This window comes from Oncorhynchus mykiss, chromosome 17, assembly GCF_057628025.1.
Source record: "Oncorhynchus mykiss isolate SJ-2025 chromosome 17, ASM5762802v1, whole genome shotgun sequence".
NCBI lineage: Eukaryota > Metazoa > Chordata > Actinopteri > Salmoniformes > Salmonidae > Oncorhynchus > Oncorhynchus mykiss.
The window spans coordinates 37584950-37610858 of NC_143038.1; the positions used below are offsets into that span (position 1 = coordinate 37584950).

At 44.4% G+C, this 25909-nt stretch overlaps 1 protein-coding gene across 2 annotated transcripts in view; it reads left to right on the forward strand.

Moving 5' to 3' along the window:
- Positions 1-4305: 4305 nt before the first annotated feature.
- LOC110494093 (sodium- and chloride-dependent GABA transporter 2) overlaps positions 4306-25909 on the forward strand; it is a 58984-nt gene continuing 37380 nt past the window's right edge. The window contains exon 1 of one of the 2 annotated variants that reach the window (XM_090205454.1): positions 4306-4485. In XM_090205454.1, coding sequence (XP_090061580.1) covers positions 4406-4485 — 80 coding nt within the window. In that variant the 5' untranslated portion in view covers positions 4306-4405. The remainder of the gene's footprint in view (positions 4486-25909) is intronic. The other variant, XM_090205452.1, reaches the window with a different exon arrangement.

Below are 25909 nucleotides of genomic sequence, written 5' to 3' on the forward strand. Positions count from 1 at the left end.
TATTTATTAACTAAAGCAACTAAGGAAAATATACAATGGTGTGTGTAATCAGTAGTGTAAGTGAGTGTTTTGCATGCATGAATGTGATAATGCAGGGTGTTGAAAGGTGCCAAAGCAAACAAACAAAAGGCCACCAAGAACCACAACACAATCTACAAAGGTGTCTGCATGGAGAGAGTCTCCTCCATGAATGTGGAAGATGTCTATTTATCCTGGGAGACACCGGGCCCAGGTGTTTCCCATGAAGCTGACGACCCTCTCAACTCCGCCCACCGGCATCCTAATAAGGAAACAAGAACAAAGACAGAATACGGCAGACAGAGTGGGAGGGTCGTCACACCATGTGCAGTTGCAAACTGTAGTCTGGCTATTTTATGGCGGGTTTGGAGCAGTGGCTTCTTCCTTGCTGAGCGGCCTTTCAGGTTATGTCGATATAGGACTCGCTTTAATGTGGATATAGAAACTTTTGTACCTGTTTCCTCCAGCATCTTCACATGGTCCTTTGCTGTTGTTCTGGGATTGATTTGCATTTTTCACACCAAAGTACGTTCATCTCTAGGAGACAGAACGCATCTCCTTCCTGAGCGGTATGACGGCTGCATGGTCCCATGGTGTTTATACTTGCGTACTATTGTTTGTACAGATGAACGTGGTACCTTCAGGCATTTGGAAATTGCTCCCAAGGATGAAACAGACTTGTGGAGGTCTACCATTTTTTCTGAGATCTTGGCTGATTTCTTTTGATTTTCCCATGATGTCAAGCAAAGAGGCACTGAGTTTGAAGGTAGGCCTTGAAATACATCCACTGGTACACCTGCAATTGACTCAAATTATGTAAATTAGCCTATCAGAAGATTCTAAAGCCATGACATAATTTTCTGGAATTTTCCAAGCTGTTTAAAGGCACAGTCAACTTAGTGTATGTACATTTCTGACCCACTGTAATTGTGATACAGTGAATGATAAGTGAAATAATCTGTCTGTAAACAATTGTTGGAAAAATTACCTGTGTCATGCACAAAGTAGATGTCCTAACCGACATGCCAAAACTATAGTTTGTTAACAAGGAATTTGTGGAGTGGTTGAAAAAGGAGATTTAATGACTCCAACCTAAGTGTATGTAAACTTCCGACTTCAATTGAAGGTGTTCCTTCTGTCCAGGTGGGAAAGGGCAGTGTGGAATGCAGTAGAGATTGCATCATCCGTCGATCTGTTAGGGCGGTATGCAAATTGGAGTGGGTTTAGGGTTTCTGGGATAAAGGTGTTGATGTGAGCCATGACCAGCCTTTCAAAGCACTTCATGGCTACAGACGTGAGTGCTATGGGTCGGAAGTCATTTAGGTAGGTTACCTTAATGTTCCTGGGCACAGGGACTATGGTGGTCTGCTTAAAACATGTTGGTATTACAGACTCAGACAGGGAGAGGCTGAAAATGTCAGTGAAGACACTTGCCAGTTGGTCAGAGCATGCTCACAGTACACGTCCTGGTAATCCGTCTGGCCCTGCAGCCTTGTGAATGTTGCCCTTTTCGAAGGTCTACTCACATTGGCTGCGGAGAGCATGATCACACACTTTTCTGGAACAGCTGGTGCTCTCATGCATGTTTCAGTGTTATTTGTTTCGAAGCGAGCTTAGACGTGTCACTGGGCAGCTCTCGGCTTTGCTTTCCTTTGTAGTCTGTAATGGTTTGAAAGCCCTGCCACATCCGACGAGCATCAGAGCCAGTGTAGTACAATTCGATCTTAGTCCTGTATTGATGCATTGCCTGTTTGATTGTTCATCGGAGGGCATAGCAGGATTTCTTATAAGCTTCTGGGTTAGAGTCCCGCTCCTTGAAAGCAACAGTCTAGTCTTTAGCTCAGTGCGGATGTTGCCTGTAATCTATGGCTTCTGGTTGGGGTATGTACCGCGGGGACGACGTCATCGATGCAGTTATTGATGAAGCCAATGCCTGATGTGGAGTACTCCTCAATGCCATCGAAAGAATCCCGGAACATATTCCAGTCTGTGCTTGCAAAACAGTCCAGTAGCTTAGCATCTGCTTCACCTGACCACTTTGTTATTGATCGAGTTACTGGTGCTTCCTGCTTTATTCATTTTTGCTTATAATCAGGAATCAGTAGGATAGAATTATGGTCAGATTTTCCAAATGGAGGGTGAGGGAGAGCTTTGTATTTATCTCTGTCTGTGGAGTAAAGGTGGTCCAGAGTTGCACATTTAACATGCTGACAGAAATTCAGTAAGACAGATTTAAGTTTCCCTGCATTAAAGTCCCCGGCCACTAGGAGCGCCACCACTGGGTGAGCATATTCCTGTTTGCTTATGGCGGAATACAGCTCATTCAGTGCGGTCTTAGTGCCAGCATCGGTCTGTGGTGGTATGTACACAGCTATTAAAAATACAGATGAAAACTCTCTAGCTAGATAATGTGGTTTACAGCTTATCATTAGATACTCTATCCCAGGTGAGCAAAACCTCAAGACTTCCTTAGATATCGTGCACCAGCTGTTATTTACAAAAATACACAGTCCGCCACCTCTTGTCTTACGAGACGCCGCTGTCCTGTCCTGCTGATAACGTGTATAACCAGGCAGCTGTATGTTGATAATGTCGTCGTTCAGCCACGACTCTGTGAAGAATAAGATATTACAGTTTTGAATGTCCAATTGGTAGTTTAATCTTTGGTGTACATCATCGATTTTATTTTCCATAGATTGCACGTTTGCTAGCAGAAAGCAAGGCAGTGGGGGTTTATTCGATCGCCTACGAATTTTCAGAAGGCAGCCCGACCTCCGTCCCTTTTTTCTTCGCCTCCTCTTCACACAAATGACGGGGATCTGGAACTGTTCCCGGAAAAGCAGTATGTCATTCACGACGGGCTCGTCAGACTCATTAAAGGAAAAAAAGTATTCTGCCAGTTCGTGATGAGTAATCGATGTTCTGATGGCTAGAAGTTGTTTTTGGTCAAAAGAGACAGTAGCAGCAACATTATGTACAAAATAAGAAAAAAAAATAAAAACGAAACAAACAAAAAAAACACAATTGGTTATGAACATGTAATACGTCAGCCTTCTTCTCTGGCGCCATCTTACGATCACTAACTATTCACCAATCAGCTCTGGGTGTGTGGTAGATTCTGCCTATTAAATACCATTTTGGTTAGACAATGCTAATAATTAGAGGTAGAAACTGTTGCAAACATTGCACCAACATTGGGCACTGGCACCTAAAATGACAAACTGAAGGCAAACAAGACGAAGCCAATTGACATGAAATGCATTCCATGAAGCATTCCTCTCATATCAAACAAAAGAAGGGACAATGTTTAGAACATTTTCAAATGTAATTGTATAAAATATAATTCATTTGATATAATTAGGCCCAGTGGGCCTGTCTAACTTGGGTTTTTTGCTCAAAATAATCACTATCTGGCTAACAATGGGGGACTTGAGAACAAAAATGGGCCGGTGTGGGGGCCACAAGGAAAAAAAAGTGTTGATGTGTTTAAAATGCCAGGGCCAATTTCTGGTCACAGTCCACCCATACCCATAGACCACTACAGTCTTACATTCTGCCATCATTCAAATGGGACTGACTGCATGACAAGTGCTTGAAACTATTGCCATCTACAGTACAGCTACTTGTAGGTAAATGACTTACTTTCAAGGGGACAAAAACAATCACCACTCACTCACCAAGGAACTCAGAACCACCTGTAGTAACATTGCATGAACAGTTGGTGGTACTAACGCACTACAACTGTGACATGGATATGGTAAAGTCATGTTATTGGAACTACATGCATTGATTATACTTTTGTAATAATAATAAGACTATTATTATGGTATCAGAGGTGTCACGCACCTAATTATTGAAGGGCCATTGATGGCCAAATTCAATATATTTTTAATTTGACAATATCTTACATTTTTACATTTTGATAATTTATCAGACGCTCTTCTCCAGAGACACTTACAGTCAGCTCATTCAACTAAAGGTTGCTAGATATGACAGTATTTGTCAAAACCAGTCATTACAAAGTCAGTGCTAGTAGAAAAAGACACCTGTTAGTACAAGAAAACTAGTATAACAGTAAGGTGATCGTTTTTCTAATAGGGGGTAGGGGTTTTAGGGGGATAACAGTGAAGGATCCTGAATTTTTATGTTTATAAGTAACTAACATCACTTTTATATCACAGTCTTACATAACGTTTTGTGTGTTGACACAATTGAGTGATCTCTAACCTTTGGCCAGAACCGTGAAATGTAGATCATTTATCAACACTTAGAATAAAGGAGCATCTTTCTCAGGTTTGTCTTTTCAGAGTGCTCTGCCATACAGTAAGTCCACATAGGCAATTATAGCACAACATTCACGTAATAAAAATACGAGAAAAACATTGTGATGAATGAAGTTGAGAGGCGTTCAGAGGAAATTTCAGAGGAAATTCTTGAAGAATGCTCAGCTACAAAGCATGGAGAATGGTGAGCACTACAGATCTCATTATTTTCTTTGAGCTAGATGTTTTGGTAACACTTTATATTACAGTGCCTTTATTACAGTGGAATTATTCCTGTAAGTACAGTGCAACAGTATTGTAATTACTCATTATTATACTGTACTTACACTGTAATGTAAAATGCAACAGATTTTCTTTACGTGACCCTCACCTAAAGGTCACTGGATGTGTGTACACGACTTTAAGATAATTACTGTGTCATTAACATGTTATTTCTTAGTAAATGGCTGGTAATTTATGTGCTGTAAAATATAGTTTGGACACACCTACCTACTCATTCAATGGTTTTTCTTTATTTTTACTATTTTCTACATTGTAGAATAATAGTGAAGACATCAAAACTATGAAATAGCACATATGGAATCACACTATGGGCCTTAAAGAGGCCTTGACAGAATGCTTTTATTTAAATCATATTTCATTGGCTGAAGTTTTAGATTCCATCCACAGTCATTAGGCACAGTCCATCAAACTAGCAATTGTTGATCATGCTGATATGTTGAAATACTGCATAATATACAGCATATTTTAGACTGTTGAAATCAGTGGACTTTGGTGTGAGGCAATAAAAAAATACATCTGTCAAACTAGATGTAACATTATCACTCTCCATTACATTTCAATAGTTTTGCAAGAACTGTACATTAAATGTATTATGCCCCCTTTTCCTATTAATTTAAGTGCTCGTGTTCTGTCACTTCTCTATCCTCTATCCATTGTAAAGTCATAATGCAGAGAGTTTATTTGTTCACATTACACAAATCCATGCCCCTTCAGCATTCACATTTGGTGCGATAGGTGTGGTGGATAGTGATTAGAGTGTTGGGCTAGTAACTGAAATGTTTCTGGATCGAATCCTCAAGCTAAGAAGGTAAAAATCTGTCATTCTGAACAAGGCAGTTAACCCACTGTCCCCTGGTAGGCCGTCATTGTAAATAAAAATTTGTTCGTAACTGACTTGCCTAGCAGCGTAATAGTCAAAACTAACTGTCGCCAACTCTTAGCTATGATGTGGGCTTGCCCCAAGGGAAAGGGGGATACCTAGTGTTAGGGTTGCGTCAATTCGAATCTGGTATCAGAACAAGTTATGACACTGAGTCACCGATTGTATACTATGTACTTTTATTAGCTAAGCAATAAATGGTAAATGCAATTTTCATATATATGGGTTCGCTGTAATACCACGCAGGGCAGAACAGAGAACTAGCCAGCACACTAATATTATCTTCTAAAATACTCTGACAGAAGTAGTTCCTCTTCTGAGCTGGCCTGTCAGAGTAGAGACTGGGCGTGGTTTAAACTCACTCAGCCTATCGTTGGCGCACAGGCTGGTCCCAGCCCCCGGGCGCTCCAGTTGATAGATGTAACTGTTGCTGTGTAGAATATCTATGCGCTTATACCCTAGATACCGTTATCACACATCTGGTTCCTGTTATTGCTAAGTTTAAGTTCTAACAAAAGACAGTCTGTTTGCTACACTACATTCTGTATGTGTCCCCCACAACTTATGATAACAGCCTATACCCAAGGTTAGCCATTGCCTTTCCGCTAATGTTACTTCTAACACACACAAACACCCTCATGATAGGCCAAGCATATTTTCAACCCTCACAATCCCCCCACCCCCCCTATTGGGTGTGAATAAAAAATTAAGCAATGAATCATATAAAAGCTACAAAGTTTAAAATACCTTCATGTCCTCCATTCGATCCCACTATGTACTAGATAGGCTACCAGCCACCTAGGAACTTAAAACGCTAATTTCAAAAGAGAACAACAGCTCATTTAAAAACAGAATAAAAGGGTGCTACATTTGAGTCCCCCTTTTGACACCCCCTAGGGTGTCACTCCTTATCTTTTATTTTAGGGGTCTCAACATAGTAATATGTTAATAGCATTCCATGAAAATAATAAGTTTATCATTCATTCATTTTTTTTTACAGAAACAGAAAAAATCAACAACTGATATATGCTTTTCAACTCCCCCTTTTGACACCCACAATGGTGTCATACTCAGAATACAAAGGTTAAAAGAAACACACATTTATTGTATAAAGAATAAAAACCCTCTTTTCCACCCTGCTACACCTAACTGGTACTGCCCTCCCCTGAACAGCACCCAATGGCTATTTCATATGGAAATGGAGAGGAGTAGCAGGTGCAGTGGCCATGTTGCTGTTCTACTCCATTCCATTTGAATAAAAAAATTGAAAATATAATCTGACATGGAAAATATATATATCTGACATGGAAAATATATATATATATATATATATATATATATATATATACATACACACACACAAACAAAACACACATTTCATTGCAAATAAAAAAATGTATACAGTATATATTTTTTTTGCAAAAAAAAATGCTGCGAGTAACAAGCCTCACAGCAACTCCTCTGATCGTCAAGGCGAGAATGGAGTTCGTTACGCGTGCAATTACAAACAAGGAATGGTGGTCCAACCTAAAACCATTACATACTGGCGTTTACCTCAGCTCATTGGCTATCTACCCAGCTAGATTTCAAGAAGATCAGTGGTCATTGGGCAGAAATACAGTCCATCAATGAAGCTTCGCTAAAATGATTGGTGCGCAAGGTAGTCATTGCTCGTTGTCTTCAAATCAGTTCACTTCGGTCAATACTCCCCGCAAAAAAAACACAGACGTTTGGCTGTGTTGCAAACATCCAGAGGAATGCACTGAAACCAACCATGACTAGATAAACGATGGTTTACCGTGTGTAATTACGTTGAATGCGCCGTAAAAAAATTGATAGAGATGGAATTCACGGCACAAACGGGTTACAAAATGTTTCAATTTAAGCTATAAAAATGGATTTTATCAAAGAAAACGGCACTTCATTTGATCACTGGGATCCTCAGGAAGAGAAATAAGAGGAAGATATCAGAATGTAAGTCATAATTTTACCTTCAGATGTGAATGTGTAAAAACTGTCATGGCGGAAAATGTTTCTGTTGTTGATTGCTCTTCTCAAACAAAAGCAGTGGAATTTGTTCTCTGTAATAGCTATTTTAAATTGGAAAACGTAGGTTGATTACCAAGATTCCAATCTTTTGAAGGGTGTAGACACTTGCATTTTCAAGAATGTTTAACGTTACGATGTTGTACTTTTAGTTGTCACTCTGAAATTTCCCTGATGTTGATCCCTGTACAGGGATCGCAGCCATAATTAAGGGAACATTTTGACATTCGCCATATGGTTAGTGAGACCGACCACATTGCAAATGTACGGTCCCTTACTAGACGTTCGAAAACGTTTGTAAAATTTGCGGACGGCGTCGGGCCGTGTGGCAGGGCCGGATCTTCCGGGAAGTCATCAAACGAACTCTCTCGGACATTCGGTTTCCGTTTTATAAAATAATCAAATTTTGGTCATTTTTCCGCTGTCCCGGTAAATCCCACAAGAGGGAATATGCAATCATATTGCAAATGTACAAAACATCACGAATCACGACGTGGCTTTATCTCCTAAACGGAAAATATTTTGAAGCTGAAACTTGGTGAGCATAGGTTTGGCATAATGGGCAGTTGGCCCCGAACAAGATGGCGTCTAGGCCTCAATGGTTTTTGAGTTATGGCCATTTTTCTGGGATTAAAGGTCCAAAATGAAAATAGACCAATAATTTTTCCGCTTCACGTCAAAGTCAAGGAGCCTCCGGTGTCAATAAAAAAAGAACCAGCCATTTCTCTATCGTCATTTAAGAGAAATCGTACAATGTCAAATTGGTGATGTTTTTTAAAAAAAAAACAGTTACAGATCCAGTTGCAGCGTGTTCATTCAAATCTTTTTAAAGTGTGCTTCGGAGCTCTGCGAGATTTCTGTGATTTTCTGTGATTTTCTGAAATAACACACACTCACTAAACGCTCCGTAAATAAGTCAGTTCTTAACATAAAGATTTAAAACTCAAAATTCTATAATTGCCTACCCCAAGGAGGATAGGTGTTCACTTTCAGATTCCTGTGTAAACCGGAAGTGCCTTAAAATGGTGTCATAGGTGCTGTTTCCAAGGGTTAAAAAGGTCAGATCTTTTCAAAACTTCATATGTGTGATTAGGCAACCCCCATGAACTGTAAGTCAGTCATTTCTCCCATAAAATTTCAAAGAAAAACTAAATCACACACACACACAGCTTGGAAGGAGGGACGTATTGGTGTGCATAGAGACAGACAGTGCCTGCAATAGTTAGCTTTGTTCGAGCTAAAAAGAACCGTCAGACCTAGAGTTCTGAAACTTTAGAAACCCGTTCTATAGACCTCAGGTCGATAGTGCGTGGTGAGTTACTTGGCTCTAGATGGTTCTCGGACCGAGAAACAGCCTCGTACATTTGCAATGACTTCAATTCATTTTGACCATTACGAAAATGATGACATTTGGAAAAGTCTCCGAGACGCAAGACTAGGTGCATTGAAACCGGCTCGGCCCATAGAGACGGACCCCAATGTTTCTGTCTGATAGCTCATTCAAGGACCCCGTAGCAAGGCATGGAAAAAAGTGGATTGCATGTGCATTTGCAATATGATTCAACAGTGAAAAAAACATCACCAAATGGACATGATGAAATCAACACAACGAGCGATGGAAAGGAACAACTATCACTGCCCGGCCTGTCATGTATTGTCATGTTGTGTCTTGTTTCTGTCCTTTCTCTACACCTTTTCTCCCCCCTCTTTCCCCCAGCTGTTCCTTGTCTCCTCCTAACTACCTCGTCACCCCTTTTCCCACCTGTTCCCTTTTTCCCTCTGATTAGTCCTCTATATCTCTCTCTGTTTTTGTTCCTGTCTTTGTCGGATTCTTGTTTGTGTTTCATGCCTGAACCAGACTATCGTCATGTTTGCTGCAACCTTGTCCTGTCCTGTCGGAATCTGCCGGTCCATCTGAGCCTACCTATGTTTCGTTATTAAAGAAGCTCTATTTACGTTAATTCGCTTTTGGGTCCTCATTCACGCACCTTAACAGAAGAATCCGACCAAGAATGGACCCAGCGACTTCGGATCCTCTCCACTCAGCCGTCGAGATCCAGGGGGCGATGCTAGGCAGACACGAGCAGGAATTGTCTGCTGCTCGACATGCCGTTGAGACCCTGGCCACCCAAGTCTCCAACCTCACAGAACAGGTTCACCATCTCCGCCTCGATCCACCGGCCACTTCCAGGGCTTTCGAATCTCCGGAGCCCAGAATCAATAACCCGCCGTGTTACTCTGGGGAGCCCACTGAATGCCGCTCGTTCCTCACCCAGTGTGATATTGTGTTTTCTCTCCAGCCCAACACTTACTCCAGGAGCACTGCTCGTGTCGCCTACGTCATATCTCTCCTTACTGGACGGGCTCGTGAGTGGGGCACGGCAATCTGGGAGGCAAGGGCTGAGTGTACTAACCAGTATCAGGACTTAAAGGAGGAGATGATACGGGTTTTTGATCGATCTGTTTTTGGGGAGGAGGCTTCCAGGGCCCTGTCTTCCCTATGTCAAGGTAATCGATCCATAACAGACTACTCTATTGAGTTTCGCACTCTTGCTGCCTCCAGTGGCTGGAACGAGCCGGCTTTGCTCGCTCGTTTTCTGGAGGGTCTCCGCGCAGAGGTAAAGGATGAGATTCTCTCCCGGGAGGTTCCTTCCAGCGTGGATTCCTTGATTGAACTCGCTATTCGCATTGAGCGACGGGTTGATCTTCGTCACCGAGCTCGTGGAAAGGAGCTCGCGTTCTCCGTTGCCCCCCTCTCCGCATCACTACCATCTTCCTCTGCCGGCTCGGGTGCTGAGCCTATGCAGCTGGGAGGTATCCGCATCTCGACTAAGGAGAGGGAACGGAGAATCACCAACCGCCTCTGTCTCTATTGCGGTTCTGCTGGTCATTTTGTCACTTCATGTCCAGTAAAAGCCAGAGCTCATCAGTAAGCGGAGGGCTACTGGTGAGCGCTACTACTCCTGTCTCTCCTTCAAGATCCTGCACTACCTTGTCGGTCCATCTACGCTGGACCGGTTCGTCAGCTTCCTGCAGTGCCTTAATAGACTCTGGGGCGGAGGGCTGTTTTATGGACGAGACCTGGGCTCGGGAACATGACATTCCTCTCAGACAGTTAAGGGAGTCCACGGCCTTGTTCGCCCTGGATGGTAGTCCTCTCCCCAGGATTCAGCGTGAGACGCTACCTTTAACCCTCACTGTTTCTGGTAATCATAGCGAAACCATTTCTTTTTTAATTTTTCGTTCACCTTTTACACCTGTTGTTTTGGGCCATCCCTGGCTAGTTTGTCATAATCCTTCCATTAATTGGTCTAGTAATTCTATCCTCTCCTGGAACGTCTCTTGTCATGTGAAATGTTTAATGTCTGCTATCCCTCCTGTTTCCTCTGTCTCTTCTTCACAGGAGGAGCCTGGTGATTTGACAGGGGTGCCGGAGGAATATCACGATCTGCGCACGGTGTTCAGTCGGTCCAGGGCCACCTCTCTTCCTCCACACCGGTCGTATGATTGTAGTATTGATCTCCTTCCGGGAACCACTCCCCCCCAGGGTAGACTATACTCTCTGTCGGCTCCCGAACGTAAGGCTCTCGAAGATTATTTGTCTGTAGCTCTTGCCGCCGGTACCATAGTCCCCTCCTCCTCTCCCGCCGGAGCGGGGGTTTTTTTTGTTAAGAAGAAGGACGGGTCCCTGCGCCCCTGCATAGATTATCGAGGGCTGAATGACATAACAGTGAAGAATCGTTATCCGCTTCCTCTTATGTCTTCAGCCTTCGAGATCCTGCAGGGAGCCAGGTTTTTCACCAAGTTGGACCTTCGTAACGCTTACCATCTCGTGCGCATCAGGGAGGGGGACGAGTGGAAGACGGCGTTTAACACTCCGTTAGGGCACTTTGAATACCGGGTTCTTCCTTTCGGCCTCGCTAACGCTCCAGCTGTCTTTCAGGCATTAGTCAATGATGTCCTGAGAGACATGCTGAACATCTTTGTTTTCGTTTACCTTGACGATATCCTGATTTTTTCACCGTCACTCCAGATTCATGTTCAGCACGTTCGACGTGTCCTCCAGCGCCTTTTAGAGAATTGTCTTTTTGTGAAGGCTGAGAAGTGCTCTTTTCACGCCTCCTCCGTCACATTTCTCGGTTCTGTTATTTCCGCTGAAGGCATTAAGATGGATCCCGCTAAGGTCCAAGCTGTCATTGATTGGCCCGTTCCTAAGTCACGCGTCGAGCTGCAGCGCTTTCTCGGCTTCGCGAACTTCTATCGTCGTTTCATCCGTAATTTCGGTCAGGTGGCAGCTCCTCTCACAGCCCTTACTTCTGTCAAGACGTGCTTTAAGTGGTCCGTTTCCGCCCAGGGAGCTTTTGATCTCCTCAAGAATCGTTTTACATCCGCTCCTATCCTTGTTACACCTGACGTCTCTAGACAGTTCGTTGTCGAGGTTGACGCGTCAGAGGTGGGCGTGGGAGCCATTCTTTCTCAGCGCTCCCTCTCTGACGACAAGGTCCACCCATGCGCATATTTTTCTCATCGCCTGTCGCCATCGGAACGTAACTATGATGTGGGAAACCGCGAACTGCTCGCCATCCGCTTAGCCCTAGGCGAATGGCGACAGTGGTTGGAGGGGGCGACCGTTCCTTTTGTCGTTTGGACTGACCATAGGAACCTTGAGTACATCCGTTCTGCCAAACGACTTAATGCGCGTCAGGCGCGTTGGGCACTGTTTTTCGCTCGCTTCGAGTTCGTGATTTCTTATCGTCCGGGCTCTAAGAACACCAAGCCTGATGCTTTATCTCGTCTCTTCAGTTCTTCAGTAGCCTCCACTGACCCCGAGGGGATTCTCCCTGAGGGGCGTGTTGTCGGGTTGACTGTCTGGGGAATTGAGAGGCAGGTAAAGCAAGCACTCACTCACACTCCGTCGCCGCGCGCTTGTCCTAGGAACCTTCTTTTCGTTCCTGTTCCTACTCGTCTGGCCGTTCTTCAGTGGGCTCACTCTGCCAAGTTAGCCGGCCACCCTGGCGTTCGGGGTACGCTTGCTTCCATTCGCCAGCGTTTTTGGTGGCCCACCCGGGAGCATGACACGCGTCATTTCGTGGCTGCTTGTTCGGTCTGCGCGCAGACTAAGTCCGGTAACTCCCCTCCTGCCGGCCGTCTCAGGCCGCTTCCCATTCCCTCTCGACGTGGTCTCACATCGCCTTAGATTTTGTCACCGGACTGCCTTCGTCAGCGGGGAAGACTGTTATTCTTACGGTTGTCGATAGGTTCTCTAAGGCGGCTCATTTCATTCCCCTTGCTAAGCTTCCTTCTGCTAAAGAGACGGCACAAACCATCATCGAGAATGTTTTCAGAATTCATGGCCTTCTGTCAGACGTCGTTTCGGACAGAGGTCCGCAATTCACGTCTCAATTTTGGAGGGAGTTTTGCCGTTTGATTGGGGCTTCCGTCAGTCTCTCTTCCGGCTTTCACCCCCAGTCTAACGGTCAAGCAGAACGGGCCAATCAGACTATTGGTCGCATCTTACGCAGTCTTTCTTTTCGCAACCCTGCGTCTTGGTCAGAACAGCTCCCCTGGGCAGAATACGCCCACAACTCGCTTCCTTCGTCTGCGACCGGGCTATCTCCTTTTCAGAGTAGCCTCGGGTACCAGCCTCCGCTGTTCTCATCTCAGTTCGCCGAGTCCAGCGTCCCCTCCGCTCAGGCTTTTGTCCAACGTTGCGAGCGCACCTGGAAGAGGGTCAGGTCTGCACTTTGCCGTTATAGGGCGCAGACTGTGAGAGCTGCTAATAAGCGAAGAACTAAGAGTCCTAGATATTGTCGCGGTCAGAGAGTTTGGCTCTCCACTCAGAACCTTCCCCTCAAGACCGCTTCTCGCAAGTTGACCCCGCGGTTCATTGGTCCTTTCCGTATTTCTCAGATCGTTAATCCTGTCGCAGTGCGACTTCTTCTTCCGCGATATCTTCGTCGCGTCCACCCGGTCTTCCATGTCTCCTGTGTCAAGCCAGTTCTTCGCGCCCCCGCTCGTCTCCCCCCCCCCCCCCATCCTTGTCGAGGGCGCACCCATCTACAGGGTCCGTAGGATTTTGGACATGCGTCCTCGGGGCCGTGGTCATCAGTACCTAGTAGATTGGGAGGGGTACGGTCCTGAGGAGAGGAGTTGGGTTCCCTCTCGGGACGTGCTAGACCGTGCACTGATCGATGATTTCCTCCGTTGCCGCCAGGTTTCCTCCTCGAGTGCGCCAGGAGGCGCTCGGTGAGCGGGGGGGTACTGTCATGTATTGTCATGTTGTGTCTTGTTTCTGTCCTTTCTCTACACCTTTTCTCCCCCCTCTTTCCCCCAGCTGTTCCTTGTCTCCTCCTAACTACCTCGTCACCCCTTTTCCCACCTGTTCCCTTTTTCCCTCTGATTAGTCCTCTATATCTCTCTCTGTTTTTGTTCCTGTCTTTGTCGGATTCTTGTTTGTGTTTCATGCCTGAACCAGACTATCGTCATGTTTGCTGCAACCTTGTCCTGTCCTGTCGGAATCTGCCGGTCCATCTGAGCCTACCTATGTTTCGTTATTAAAGAAGCTCTGTTTACGTTAATTCGCTTTTGGGTCCTCATTCACGCACCTTAACACGGCCATCCTGTGTTCATCAGGCCAGTCAATTTTGCATTTCTGCAGTATTTTTGAGCATGTCAAATATGCGATGGTACATGGCAAATGGACATAACATCCTGATTTGGCATTTTGAAATCTTTCATATTGCATTTGGACATTTCTTATGGCATTTGGCCAAAAAAAAGTGACTTCTGACTTTGACTTTTGAATTCCTATGAAATCATATTGCAAATGGACAAAACATATGCCTTATGCGCAAGTAAAAAAATAAATAATAATAATGATAATAAAATTGGACAAAAGTATATTCATACAGTTCTTGCACATGTGTAATTGACAAAAAAATTGAAAGAATTTCGAAAAATGGTCCAGAAACGAAAAACGCTCTCTCTGCCATGAGAGGTGACTGTATAGTCCACAAGGTCTGCCATGAGAGGTGACTGTATAGTTATGGCTGGGGGGCAGTATTGAGTAGCTTGGATGAATAAGTTGCCCAAAATAAACGGCCTGCTCCTCAGTCTCAGTTGCTAATATATGCATATTATTATTATTATTGGATAGAAAACACTCTAAGGTTTCTAAAACTGTTTGAATGATGTCTGTGAGTATAACAGAACTCATATGGCAGGCAAAATCCTGAGGAGAAATCAAAACAGGAAGTGAGAAATCTGAGCTTCGTATATATTCACCACAGTTCCCAATGAAATCCTCTTGATTTATTATATATTATATATATATATATATATTAATTATGTTGCACTACCTAGGGGTTCCACTAGATGTCAACCATCTATAGAAATTTGAATGAGACTTCTACTGTGTTGTGGGACTGAATGAGAGCAGAATCTATCAAGTGAATGGCAGTTAGCCATTTTCTGATCACTTGCATTCCTCATGGTATCCACTTGCGTTCCATTGCTCATCAAGACACAAAGGAATTCCCCAATTGGAACTTTATTTTTAGATATATGTTAACCTTTCTGATCTCCCCATCCCGGATCCGGGATCGTGAATACAGACTCAAGCTCATTACCATAACGCAACGTTAACTATTCATGAAAATCGCAAATGAAATGAAATAAATATGCTAGCTCTCAAGCTTAGCCTTTTGTTAACAACACTGTCATCTCAGATTTTCTAAATATGCTTCTCAACCATTGCAAAACAAGCATTTGTGTAACAGTATTGATGGCTAACGTAGCATTTAGCGTAGCATTTAGCATTAGCATTCAGCTGGCAACATTTACACAAAAAAACAGAAAAGCATTCAAATAAAATCATTTACCTTTGAAGAACTTCACATGTTTTCAATGAGGAGACTCTCAGATAGCAAATGTTCAGTTTTTCCTGAAAGATTATTTGTTTAGGACAAATCGCTCCGTTTTCTGCGTCACGTTTAGCTATGAAAAAACCCCTGTATCCAGGATTGTGTAAATCTATCAGCAAGCTCATTAGCATAACACAACGTTAACTATTCATGAAAATCGCAAATGAAATGAAATAAATATGCCATCTCTCAAGCTTAGCCTTTTTGTAAACAACACTGTCATCTCAGATTTTCAAAATATGCTTCTCAACCATAGGAAAACAATCATTTGTGTAAAAGTAGCTAGCTAGCGTAGCATTTAGCGTTAGCATTAGCGTTAGCATCCAGCACGCAACCTTTCAACAAAAACATAAAAGCCTTCAAATAAAATCATTTACCTTTGAAGAACTTCAGATGTTTTCAATGAGGAGACTCTGTTAGATAGCAGATGCTCAGTTTTTCCAAAAATATTCTTTCTGTATTAGAAATAGCTCCGTTTTGTACATCACATTTGGCTACCAAAAAAATCCGAAAATTCAGTCCTCAAAACGCGAACTTTTTTCCAAATTAACTCCATAATATCGACTGAAAACATGGCAAACGTTGTTTAGAATAAATCCTCAAGGTGTTTTTCACATATCTCTTCGATGATATATAGTTCGTGGAAGCATGGTTTCCCCTCTCAATCAAATGGAAAAATACTTGCACATGGCTTTACGCACCAGTTTCGACGCAGGACACCAGGCGGACACTTGGAAAATGTAGTCTCTTATGGTCAATCTTCCAATGATATGCCTACAAATACGTCACAATGCTGCCGACATCTTGGGGAAACGGCAGAAGGTCTAAGCTTATTCCTGTCGCATTCACAGCCATATAAGGAGACATTAGAAAACAGAGCTTCAGAAATTCTGCTCATTTCCTGTTTAACGTATCATCTTGGTTTCGCCTGTAGAATGAGTTCTGGGGCACTTACAGACAAAATCTTTGCAGATTCTGAAACTTCAGAGTGTTTTCTTTACAAAACTGTCAAGAATATGCATAGTCGAGCATCTTTTCGTGACAAAATATCGCGCTTAAAACGGGAACGTTTTTTATCCAAAAATGAAATAGCGCCCCTAGAGATGCAACTGGTTAAAAACATCCTAATGATTGATTCTGTACATAGTTTCAAATGTTTCTTCAACCTGTAATATAACTTTTTGAAGTTTTTGTCCGACGGAACGCTGACCAGAATGAGCGTTTGGATATGTATACCAAATGTGCTAACAAACAGAGGTATTTGGACATAAATAACGGACATTATCGAACAAAACAAACATTTATTGTGGACCTGGGATTCCTGGAGTGCTTTCTGATGAAGATCATCAAAGGTAAGGGAATGTTTATCATGTAATTTCTTGTTTATGTTGACGCCAACATGGAGGCTATTGTGACTATTTCTTCTGAGCGCCGTCTCAGATTATTGCATGGTTTGCTTACTCCGTAAAGTTTTTTTGAAATCAGACACAGCGGTTGCATTAAGGAGAGGTATATCTATAATTCCATGTGTATAACTTGTATTATCATCTACATTTATGATGAGTATTTCTGTTGAATGATGTGGCTATGCAAAATCCCTGGATGTTTTTGGAACTAGTGAATGTAACGCGCCAATGTAAACTCATGTTTTGATAAATATGAACTTTATCAAACAAAACATACATGAATTGTGTAACATGAAGTCCTATGAGTGTCATCTGATGAAGATCATCAAAGGTTAGTGATTCAATTTATCTCTCTTTGTGCTTTTTGGGACTCCTCTTTGGCTGGGAAAATGGCTGTTTTTATTGTGGTTTGGTGGTCACCTAACATAATAGTTTGTGGTGCTTTCGCCGTAAAAGCCTATTTGAAATCGGACTCTGTGGTGGGATTAACAACAAGACTACTTTTAAAACGATATAGGATACTTGTATGTTTGAGGACTTTTAATTATAAGATTTTTGATGTTTTGAATTTGGCGGCCCTGCACTTTCACTTGCTGTTGTCATATCGTCCCGTTAACGGGATTGCAGCCATAAGACGTTCTTAAAACCTGTTAAGGATATGGCAGACATATGCCCCCTTTGGAGAGATTGGGTACCCCTAGTAAACTGAACAAAAAATCTGTCAAAAATTGCTAATATATGCAAATAAAAATTATTATTGGATAGAAAACACTCTAAAGATTCTAAAACCGTTGGAATTATGTCTGTAAGTATAGCAGAACTCACAGGGCAGGCATTCTTCCAAACTAGTTTTTGTGGCCATGAAAGTTGGAGCAACTTTGATGTCATGGCCCCCACCCTTCCCAACCAGTTATGATTCTGGGGAGACTTTCTATCTCTTCCGCTAGATGTCCTCTTTCAGTAGAGCTTTGAATCGTTCAAATCCCGCTAGAATTGACCCTATGGGAGTGAAATTAGTGCGTGCCACGAGAAAATAGGCTGTGCGTAGGGGCGCGAATTGGTCCCAGCCATTCCTTTGTTCCAGCACTCAAGAGAAGGGCAGACGATGGCCGATTGAATTGAAGTTTGTTTTGCGTGTCTAAAACATCATAAAGCTTGCTTCTGCACTTAGTTTGACCTGTTTAGTTGACATATAATATGTAATTTTGAAGTTTTGATGCGCAACTTTTCCGGACCAGAGGACGTTTTGGGTGCATTTCAGCTGATGTTATTAGCAGTAGCTAATACAAAGACGCAAGACTTGAAACCAAACAATGTATTGGGTAAGTATGAAGCCTTCCAGAACATTCTGAACGAAGACCATCGAAGGTAAGGGAATATTTATGTTTAAATCTGTGTTTCTGTTGACTCCAACATTACGTAGAAATGTAGCTTGGAACTGAGCGCCGTCTCAGCATATTGAATAGTGTGCGATTTCTGTAACGTTAAAAATAAATCTAACAAAGCGGTTGCATAAAGAAGCAGTGTATCTTTCTAACTATATGTAGAACATGTATATTTAGTCAAAGTTTATGATGTCTATTTACGTTATCTTGCCGCGCTACCTAGATTTCCTGCGGGCATTTTTGAGTAATTTCTGAAAGTGAACTCACTGTAAATGGACATTTATGGATATAAATGGCATATTATTGAAAAAAAAAATGTACTGTGTAACATGTCATATTACTGTCATCTGATGAAGATTTTCAAAAGGTTAGTGAGCGATTTATTTTTTAATCCTGCGTTTGTTGATTGCATGTTTTGGCTATTCAAATGAGCTGTGTCTGGTGGTGGTTTTACATATATATGTGCTATGTTTTCGCCGTAAAACATTTTAGAAATCTGACTTGCTGGCTAGATGAACAAGGTGTTTATCTTTCATTTGAGCTATTGGACTTGTTAATGTGTGGAGGTTAAATATTTGTAAGAATATTTTTGCGTTCCATGCGCCGCCGTTTCAGCTGAACGTGGGAGGGTTGATTCCCAATTGGGAACCAATATCGTAGACAGGTTAAGGAGAAGCACCTTTAGTCAATCTGCTTTCTCTGTGAGAGCTTCCCATATCTGGAATAGCCTACCATCAGACACACACACAACTGTACCACCTATAACAAAAAAACATGAAGACAAAAAGGAATCCCTAGCTGTGTATTGTCGCTTTCCATGTTGTCTGTAGCTGGTGAAGTGTGCATACACTTTGTTTATTTTATGTATTTTGTTTTGTTGCTTTTTGCATGCTGCTTGTTCTATGTTTACGTGTGCTCACTGCTCATTAATTGTCTGTATTTGTCAGGTGCGTGAAAGAGGACCCAAAAGCGAATTAACAAAACAGAGTTTCTTTAATTACGAAACACACGTAGGCTCAGACGGACAGGCAGATTCCGACAGGACAGGACAAGGTTGCAGCAAACACGACGATAGTCTGGTTCAGGCATGAAGAACACAAACGAGAATCCGACAAAGACAGAAGCAGAAAGAGAGAGAGATATAGGGACCTAATCAGAGGGAAAAAGGGAACAGGTGGGAAAAGGGGTGAACGAGGTAGTCAGAGAAGACAAGGGACAGCTGGGGGAAAGAGGGGAAGAAAAGGTAACCTAGTACGACCAGCAGAGGGAGACAGGGTGAAGAGAAAGGACAGAAACAAGACACAACATGACAATACATGACAGTACCCCCCCACTCACCGAGCGCCTCCTGGCGCACTCGAGGAGGAAACCTGGCGGCAACGGAGGAAATCATCGATCAGCGAACGGTCCAGCACGTCCCGAGAGGGAACCCAACTCCTCTCCTCAGGACCGTACCCCACCCAATCCACTAGGTACTGATGACCACGGCCCCGAGGACGCATGTCCAAAATCTTACGGACCTTGTAGATAGGTGCGCCCTCGACAAGGATGGGGGGGGGGGGGAAGACGAGCGGGGGCGCGAAGAACGGGCTTAACACAGGAGACATGGAAGACCGGGTGGACGCGACGAAGATATCGCGGAAGAAGAAGTCGCACTGCGACAGGATTAATGACCTGAGAAATACGGAACGGACCAATGAACCGCGGGGTCAACTTGCGAGAAGCCGTCTTAAGGGGAAGGTTCTGAGTGGAGAGCCAAACTCTCTGACCGCGACAATATCTAGGACTCTTAGTTCTACGCTTATTAGCAGCTCTCACAGTCTGCGCCCTATAACGGCAAAGTGCAGACCTGACCCTCTTCCAGGTGCGCTCGCAACGTTGGACAAAAGCCTGAGCGGAGGGGACGCTGGACTCGGCGAACTGAGATGAGAACAACGGAGGCTGGTACCCGAGGCTACTCTGAAAAGGAGATAGCCCGGTCGCAGACGAAGGAAGCGAGTTGTGGCCGTATTCTGCCCAGGGGAGCTGTTCTGACCAAGACGCAGGGTTACGAAAAGAAAGACTGCGTAAGATGCGACCAATAGTCTGATTGGCCCGTTCTGCTTGACCGTTAGACTGGGGGTGAAAGCCGGAAGAGAGACTGACGGAAGCCCCAATCAAACGGCAAAACTCCCTCCAAAATTGAGACGTGAATTGCGGACCTCTGTCCGAAACGACGTCTGACGGAAGGCCATGAATTCTGAAAACATTCTCGATGATGATTTGTGCCGTCTCTTTAGCAGAAGGAAGCTTAGCGAGGGGAATGAAATGAGCCGCCTTAGAGAACCTATCGACAACCGTAAGAATAACAGTCTTCCCCGCTGACGAAGGCAGTCCGGTGACAAAATCTAAGGCGATGTGAGACCACGGTCGAGAGGGAATGGGAAGCGGCCTGAGACGGCCGGCAGGAGGGGAGTTACCGGACTTAGTCTGCGCGCAGACCGAACAAGCAGCCACGAAACGACGCGTGTCATGCTCCCGGGTGGGCCACCAAAAACGCTGGCGAATGGAAGCAAGCGTACCCCGAACGCCAGGGTGGCCGGCTAACTTGGCAGAGTGAGCCCACTGAAGAACGGCCAGACGAGTAGGAACAGGAACGAAAAGAAGGTTCCTAGGACAAGCGCGCGGCGACGGAGTGTGAGTGAGTGCTTGCTTTACCTGCCTCTCAATTCCCCAGACAGTCAACCCGACAACACGCCCCTCAGGGAGAATCCCCTCGGGGTCAGTGGAGGCTACTGAAGAACTGAAGAGACGAGATAAAGCATCAGGCTTGGTGTTCTTAGAGCCCGGACGATAAGAAATCACGAACTCGAAACGAGCGAAAAACAGCGCCCAACGCGCCTGACGCGCATTAAGTCGTTTGGCAGAACGGATGTACTCAAGGTTCCTATGGTCAGTCCAAACGACAAAAGGAACGGTCGCCCCCTCCAACCACTGTCGCCATTCGCCTAGGGCTAAGCGGATGGCGAGCAGTTCGCGGTTTCCCACATCATAGTTACGTTCCGACGGCGACAGGCGATGAGAAAAATACGCGCATGGGTGGACCTTGTCGTCAGAGAGGGAGCGCTGAGAAAGAATGGCTCCCACGCCCACCTCTGACGCGTCAACCTCGACAACGAACTGTCTAGAGACGTCAGGTGTAACAAGGATAGGAGCGGATGTAAAACGATTCTTGAGGAGATCAAAAGCTCCCTGGGCGGAAACGGACCACTTAAAGCACGTCTTGACAGAAGTAAGGGCTGTGAGAGGAGCTGCCACCTGACCAAAATTACGGATGAAACGACGATAGAAGTTCGCGAAGCCGAGAAAGCGCTGCAGCTCGACGCGTGACTTAGGGACGGGCCAATCAATGACCGCTTGGACCTTAGCGGGATCCATCTTAATGCCTTCAGCGGAAATAACAGAACCGAGAAATGTGACGGAGGAGGCATGAAAAGTGCACTTCTCAGCCTTCACAAAAAGACAATTCTCTAAAAGGCGCTGGAGGACACGTCGAACGTGCTGAACATGAATCTGGAGTGACGGTGAAAAAATCAGGATATCGTCAAGGTAAACGAAAACAAAGATGTTCAGCATGTCTCTCAGGACATCATTGACTAATGCCTGAAAGACAGCTGGAGCGTTAGCGAGGCCGAAAGGAAGAACCCGGTATTCAAAGTGCCCTAACGGAGTGTTAAACGCCGTCTTCCACTCGTCCCCCTCCCTGATGCGCACGAGATGGTAAGCGTTACGAAGGTCCAACTTAGTGAAAAACCTGGCTCCCTGCAGGATCTCGAAGGCTGAAGACATAAGAGGAAGCGGATAACGATTCTTCACTGTTATGTCATTCAGCCCTCGATAATCTATGCAGGGGCGCAGAGACCCGTCCTTCTTCTTGACAAAAAAAAACCCCGCTCCGGCGGGAGAGGAGGAGGGGACTATGGTACCGGCGTCAAGAGCTACAGACAAATAATCTTCGAGAGCCTTACGTTCGGGAGCCGACAGAGAGTATAGTCTACCCCGGGGGGGAGTGGTTCCCGGAAGGAGATCAATACTACAATCATACGACCGGTGTGGAGGAAGAGAGGTGGCCCTGGACCGACTGAACACCGTGCGCAGATCGTGATATTCCTCCGGCACCCCTGTCAAATCACCAGGCTCCTCCTGTGAAGAAGAGACAGAGGAAACAGGAGGGATAGCAGACATTAAACATTTCACATGACAAGAGACGTTCCAGGAGAGGATAGAATTACTAGCCCAATTAATAGAAGGATTATGACAAACTAGCCAGGGATGGCCCAAAACAACAGGTGTAAAAGGTGAACGAAAAATAAAAAAATAAATGGTTTCGCTATGATTACCAGCGACAGTGAGGGTTAAAGGTAGCGTCTCACGCTGAATCCTGGGGAGAGGACTACCATCAAAGGCGAACAAGGCCGTGGGCTCCCTTAACTGTCTGAGAGGAATGTCATGTTCCCGAGCCCAGGACTCGTCCATAAAACAGCCCTCCGCCCCAGAGTCTATCAAAGCACTGCAGGAAGCTGACGAACCGGTCCAGCGTAGATGGACCGACAAGGTAGTGCAGGATCTTGAAGGAGAGACAGGAGTAGTAGCGCTCACCAGTAGCCCTCCGCTTACTGATGAGCTCTGGCTTTTACTGGGCATGAAGTGACAAAATGACCAACGGAACCGCAATAGAGACAGAGGCGGTTGGTGATTCTCCGTTCCCTCTCCTTAGTCGAGATGCGGATACCTCCCAGCTGCATAGGCTCAGCACCCGAGCCGGCAGAGGAAGATGGTAGTGATGCGGAGAGGGGGGCAACGGAGAACGCGAGCTCCTTTCCACAAGCTCGGTGACGAAGATCAACCCGTCGCTCAATGCGAATAGCGAGTTCAATCAAGGAATCCACGCTGGAAGGAACCTCCCGGGAGAGAATCTCATCCTTTACCTCTGCGCGGAGACCCTCCAGAAAACGAGCGAGCAAAGCCGGCTCGTTCCAGCCACTGGAGGCAGCAAGAGTGCGAAACTCAATAGAGTAGTCTGTTATGGATCGATTACCTTGACATAGGGAAGACAGGACCCTGGAAGCTTCCTCCCCAAAAACAGAACGATCAAAAACCCGTATCATCTCCTCCTTAAAGTCCTGATACTGGTTAGTACACTCAGCCCTTGCCTCCCAGATTGCCGTGCCCCACTCACGAGCCCGTCCAGTAAGGAGAGATATGACGTAGGCGATACGAGCTGTGCTCCTGGAGTAAGTGTTGGGCTGGAGAGAAAACACAATATCACACTGGGTGAGGAACGAGCGGCATTCAGTGGGCTCCCCAGAGTAACACGGCGGGTTATTGATTCTGGGCTCCGGAGATTCGAAAGCCCTGGAAGTGGCCGGTGGATCGAGGCGGAGATGGTGAACCTGTTCTGTGAGGTTGGAGACTTGGGCGGCCAGGGTCTCAACGGCATGTCGAGCAGCAGACAATTCCTGCTCGTGTCTGCCTAGCATCGCTCCCTGGACCTCGACGGCAGAGTGGAGAGGATCCGAAGTCGCTGGGTCCATTCTTGGTCGGATTCTTCTGTCAGGTGCGTGAAAGAGGACCCAAAAGCGAATTAACAAAACAGAGTTTCTTTAATTATGAAACACACGTAGGCTCAGACGGACAGGCAGATTCCGACAGGACAGGACAAGGTTGCAGCAAACACGACGATAGTCTGGTTCAGGCATGAAGAACACAAACGAGAATCCGACAAAGACAGAAGCAGAAAGAGAGAGAGATATAGGGACCTAATCAGAGGGAAAAAGGGAACAGGTGGGAAAAGGGGTGAACGAGGTAGTCAGAGAAGACAAGGGACAGCTGGGGGAAAGAGGGGAAGAAAAGGTAACCTAGTACGACCAGCAGAGGGAGACAGGGTGAAGAGAAAGGACAGAAACAAGACACAACATGACAATACATGACAGTATTGTTATTGTAATTGTTTTTAATAACCTGCCCAGGAACTGCAGTTGAAAATTCTCCAGCTGGCTAAAACTGACACTTTTCCTGAAATGGTGATTCATGTGCACTTGTCACGGTCGTCATATGGAGGAGACCAAGGCGCAGCGTCGTAAGCGTACATACTTCTTTATTAAAGAAAGAACACCGAACAAAACTAACCAAAACAACAAAACGAACCGTGAAGCAAATATGAGTAGTGCAGACAGGCAACTAAACATAGAATAAGAACCCACAAATACCCTAGACAAAATGGCTACCTAAATATGGTCCCCAATCCGAGACAATGATAAACAGCTGCCTCTGATTGGGAACCAATTCAGGCCACCATAGACATACAAATACCTAGACTCACAAAAACCCCATGGTATACAAAAACATACACACTCTAGTCACACCCTGATCTAACCAAAATAGTAAAGAAAACAAAGATAACTAAGTTTAGGGCGTGAAAGTTATTTAAATACGATTCCATTCTCAATATGTTATTCCAGCAGACCATTTAGGCAACAAACAACGTATTACATCGAAATCGCCTCTCTTTTTATATTGAATAAATTAGCTTTTCAATTTGAACTAAGCAAGCTGTTAAAATGTTCAGTTTATATCTTAAACAAACACTGGTGGAAGTATCTGTCCAGACAAAACATGCCAATACTTGAATTACAATCAGAAACCCCTTTTTTTGTCAATATCATAGACCCAGTGCTATTGAAATGACAAATAAATCCTGCAAATAACTCAATTGCAATGGTTTGTAGTCTTAAAATCTGACACATAATAACGACACATTTCCCAGAAAATAGTCGTAATTAATGGTCCAAGCTTTCTCCGCAGAGATTCTCACAAGCGCAAAAGGAATAGATTTGCAGTCAATGAGTTAAATCGACATTCATTGACTCGGAAACAGATCTTGTGCTTTCCAATCAATTCAGATGATGTGTAAGGGGTGCGTACTGGCGGCAGAGAAGTCAGACGCAGGAGAGCAAAAACTGTTTCCAACAGCTCAGTTTAATAATAAAAACCCACCGGAAACCAGAACAATCAATAAATGGGTACAATAAATGGGTACAACACCCGACGCATAACATGCATAAGCACTTACAATAAACAATACTGGACAAGGACATGGGGGGGAGCAGAGGGTTAAATACACAACATGTAATTGATGGAATTGAAACCAGGTGTGTGGGAAGACAAGACAAAACAAATGGAAAATGAAAGGTGGATTTGCTCTAACTTTATGGAAAAAGGTTTATTCAATAAATATAGCAACTCCTCTCATACTGGGAAGGAAATAAAAAAAAACAATTTTCAGGCCTCAAGGGCAGTTTTATTTCAAATGTAGTACCCGAAAGGAGAAAATCCAATAAGCGTTTTATAGTTACATCGTTAGGGTAAATTAATCAAAAGTGGACACACTCCAATCAGTTTCTGAGACAATTGTCCAGACTTAAATTTAACTTTAAATTTTTTCCGTTATTTTACCAGGTAAGTTGACTGAGAACACATTCTCATTTACAGCAACAACCTGGGGAATAGTTACAGGGGATGAATGAGCCAATTGTAAACTGGGGATTATTAGGTGACCGTGATGTTTTTTTGAGGGCCAGATTGGGAATTTAGCCAGGACACCGAGGTTAACACCCCTACTCTTACGATAAGTGCCATGGGATCTTTA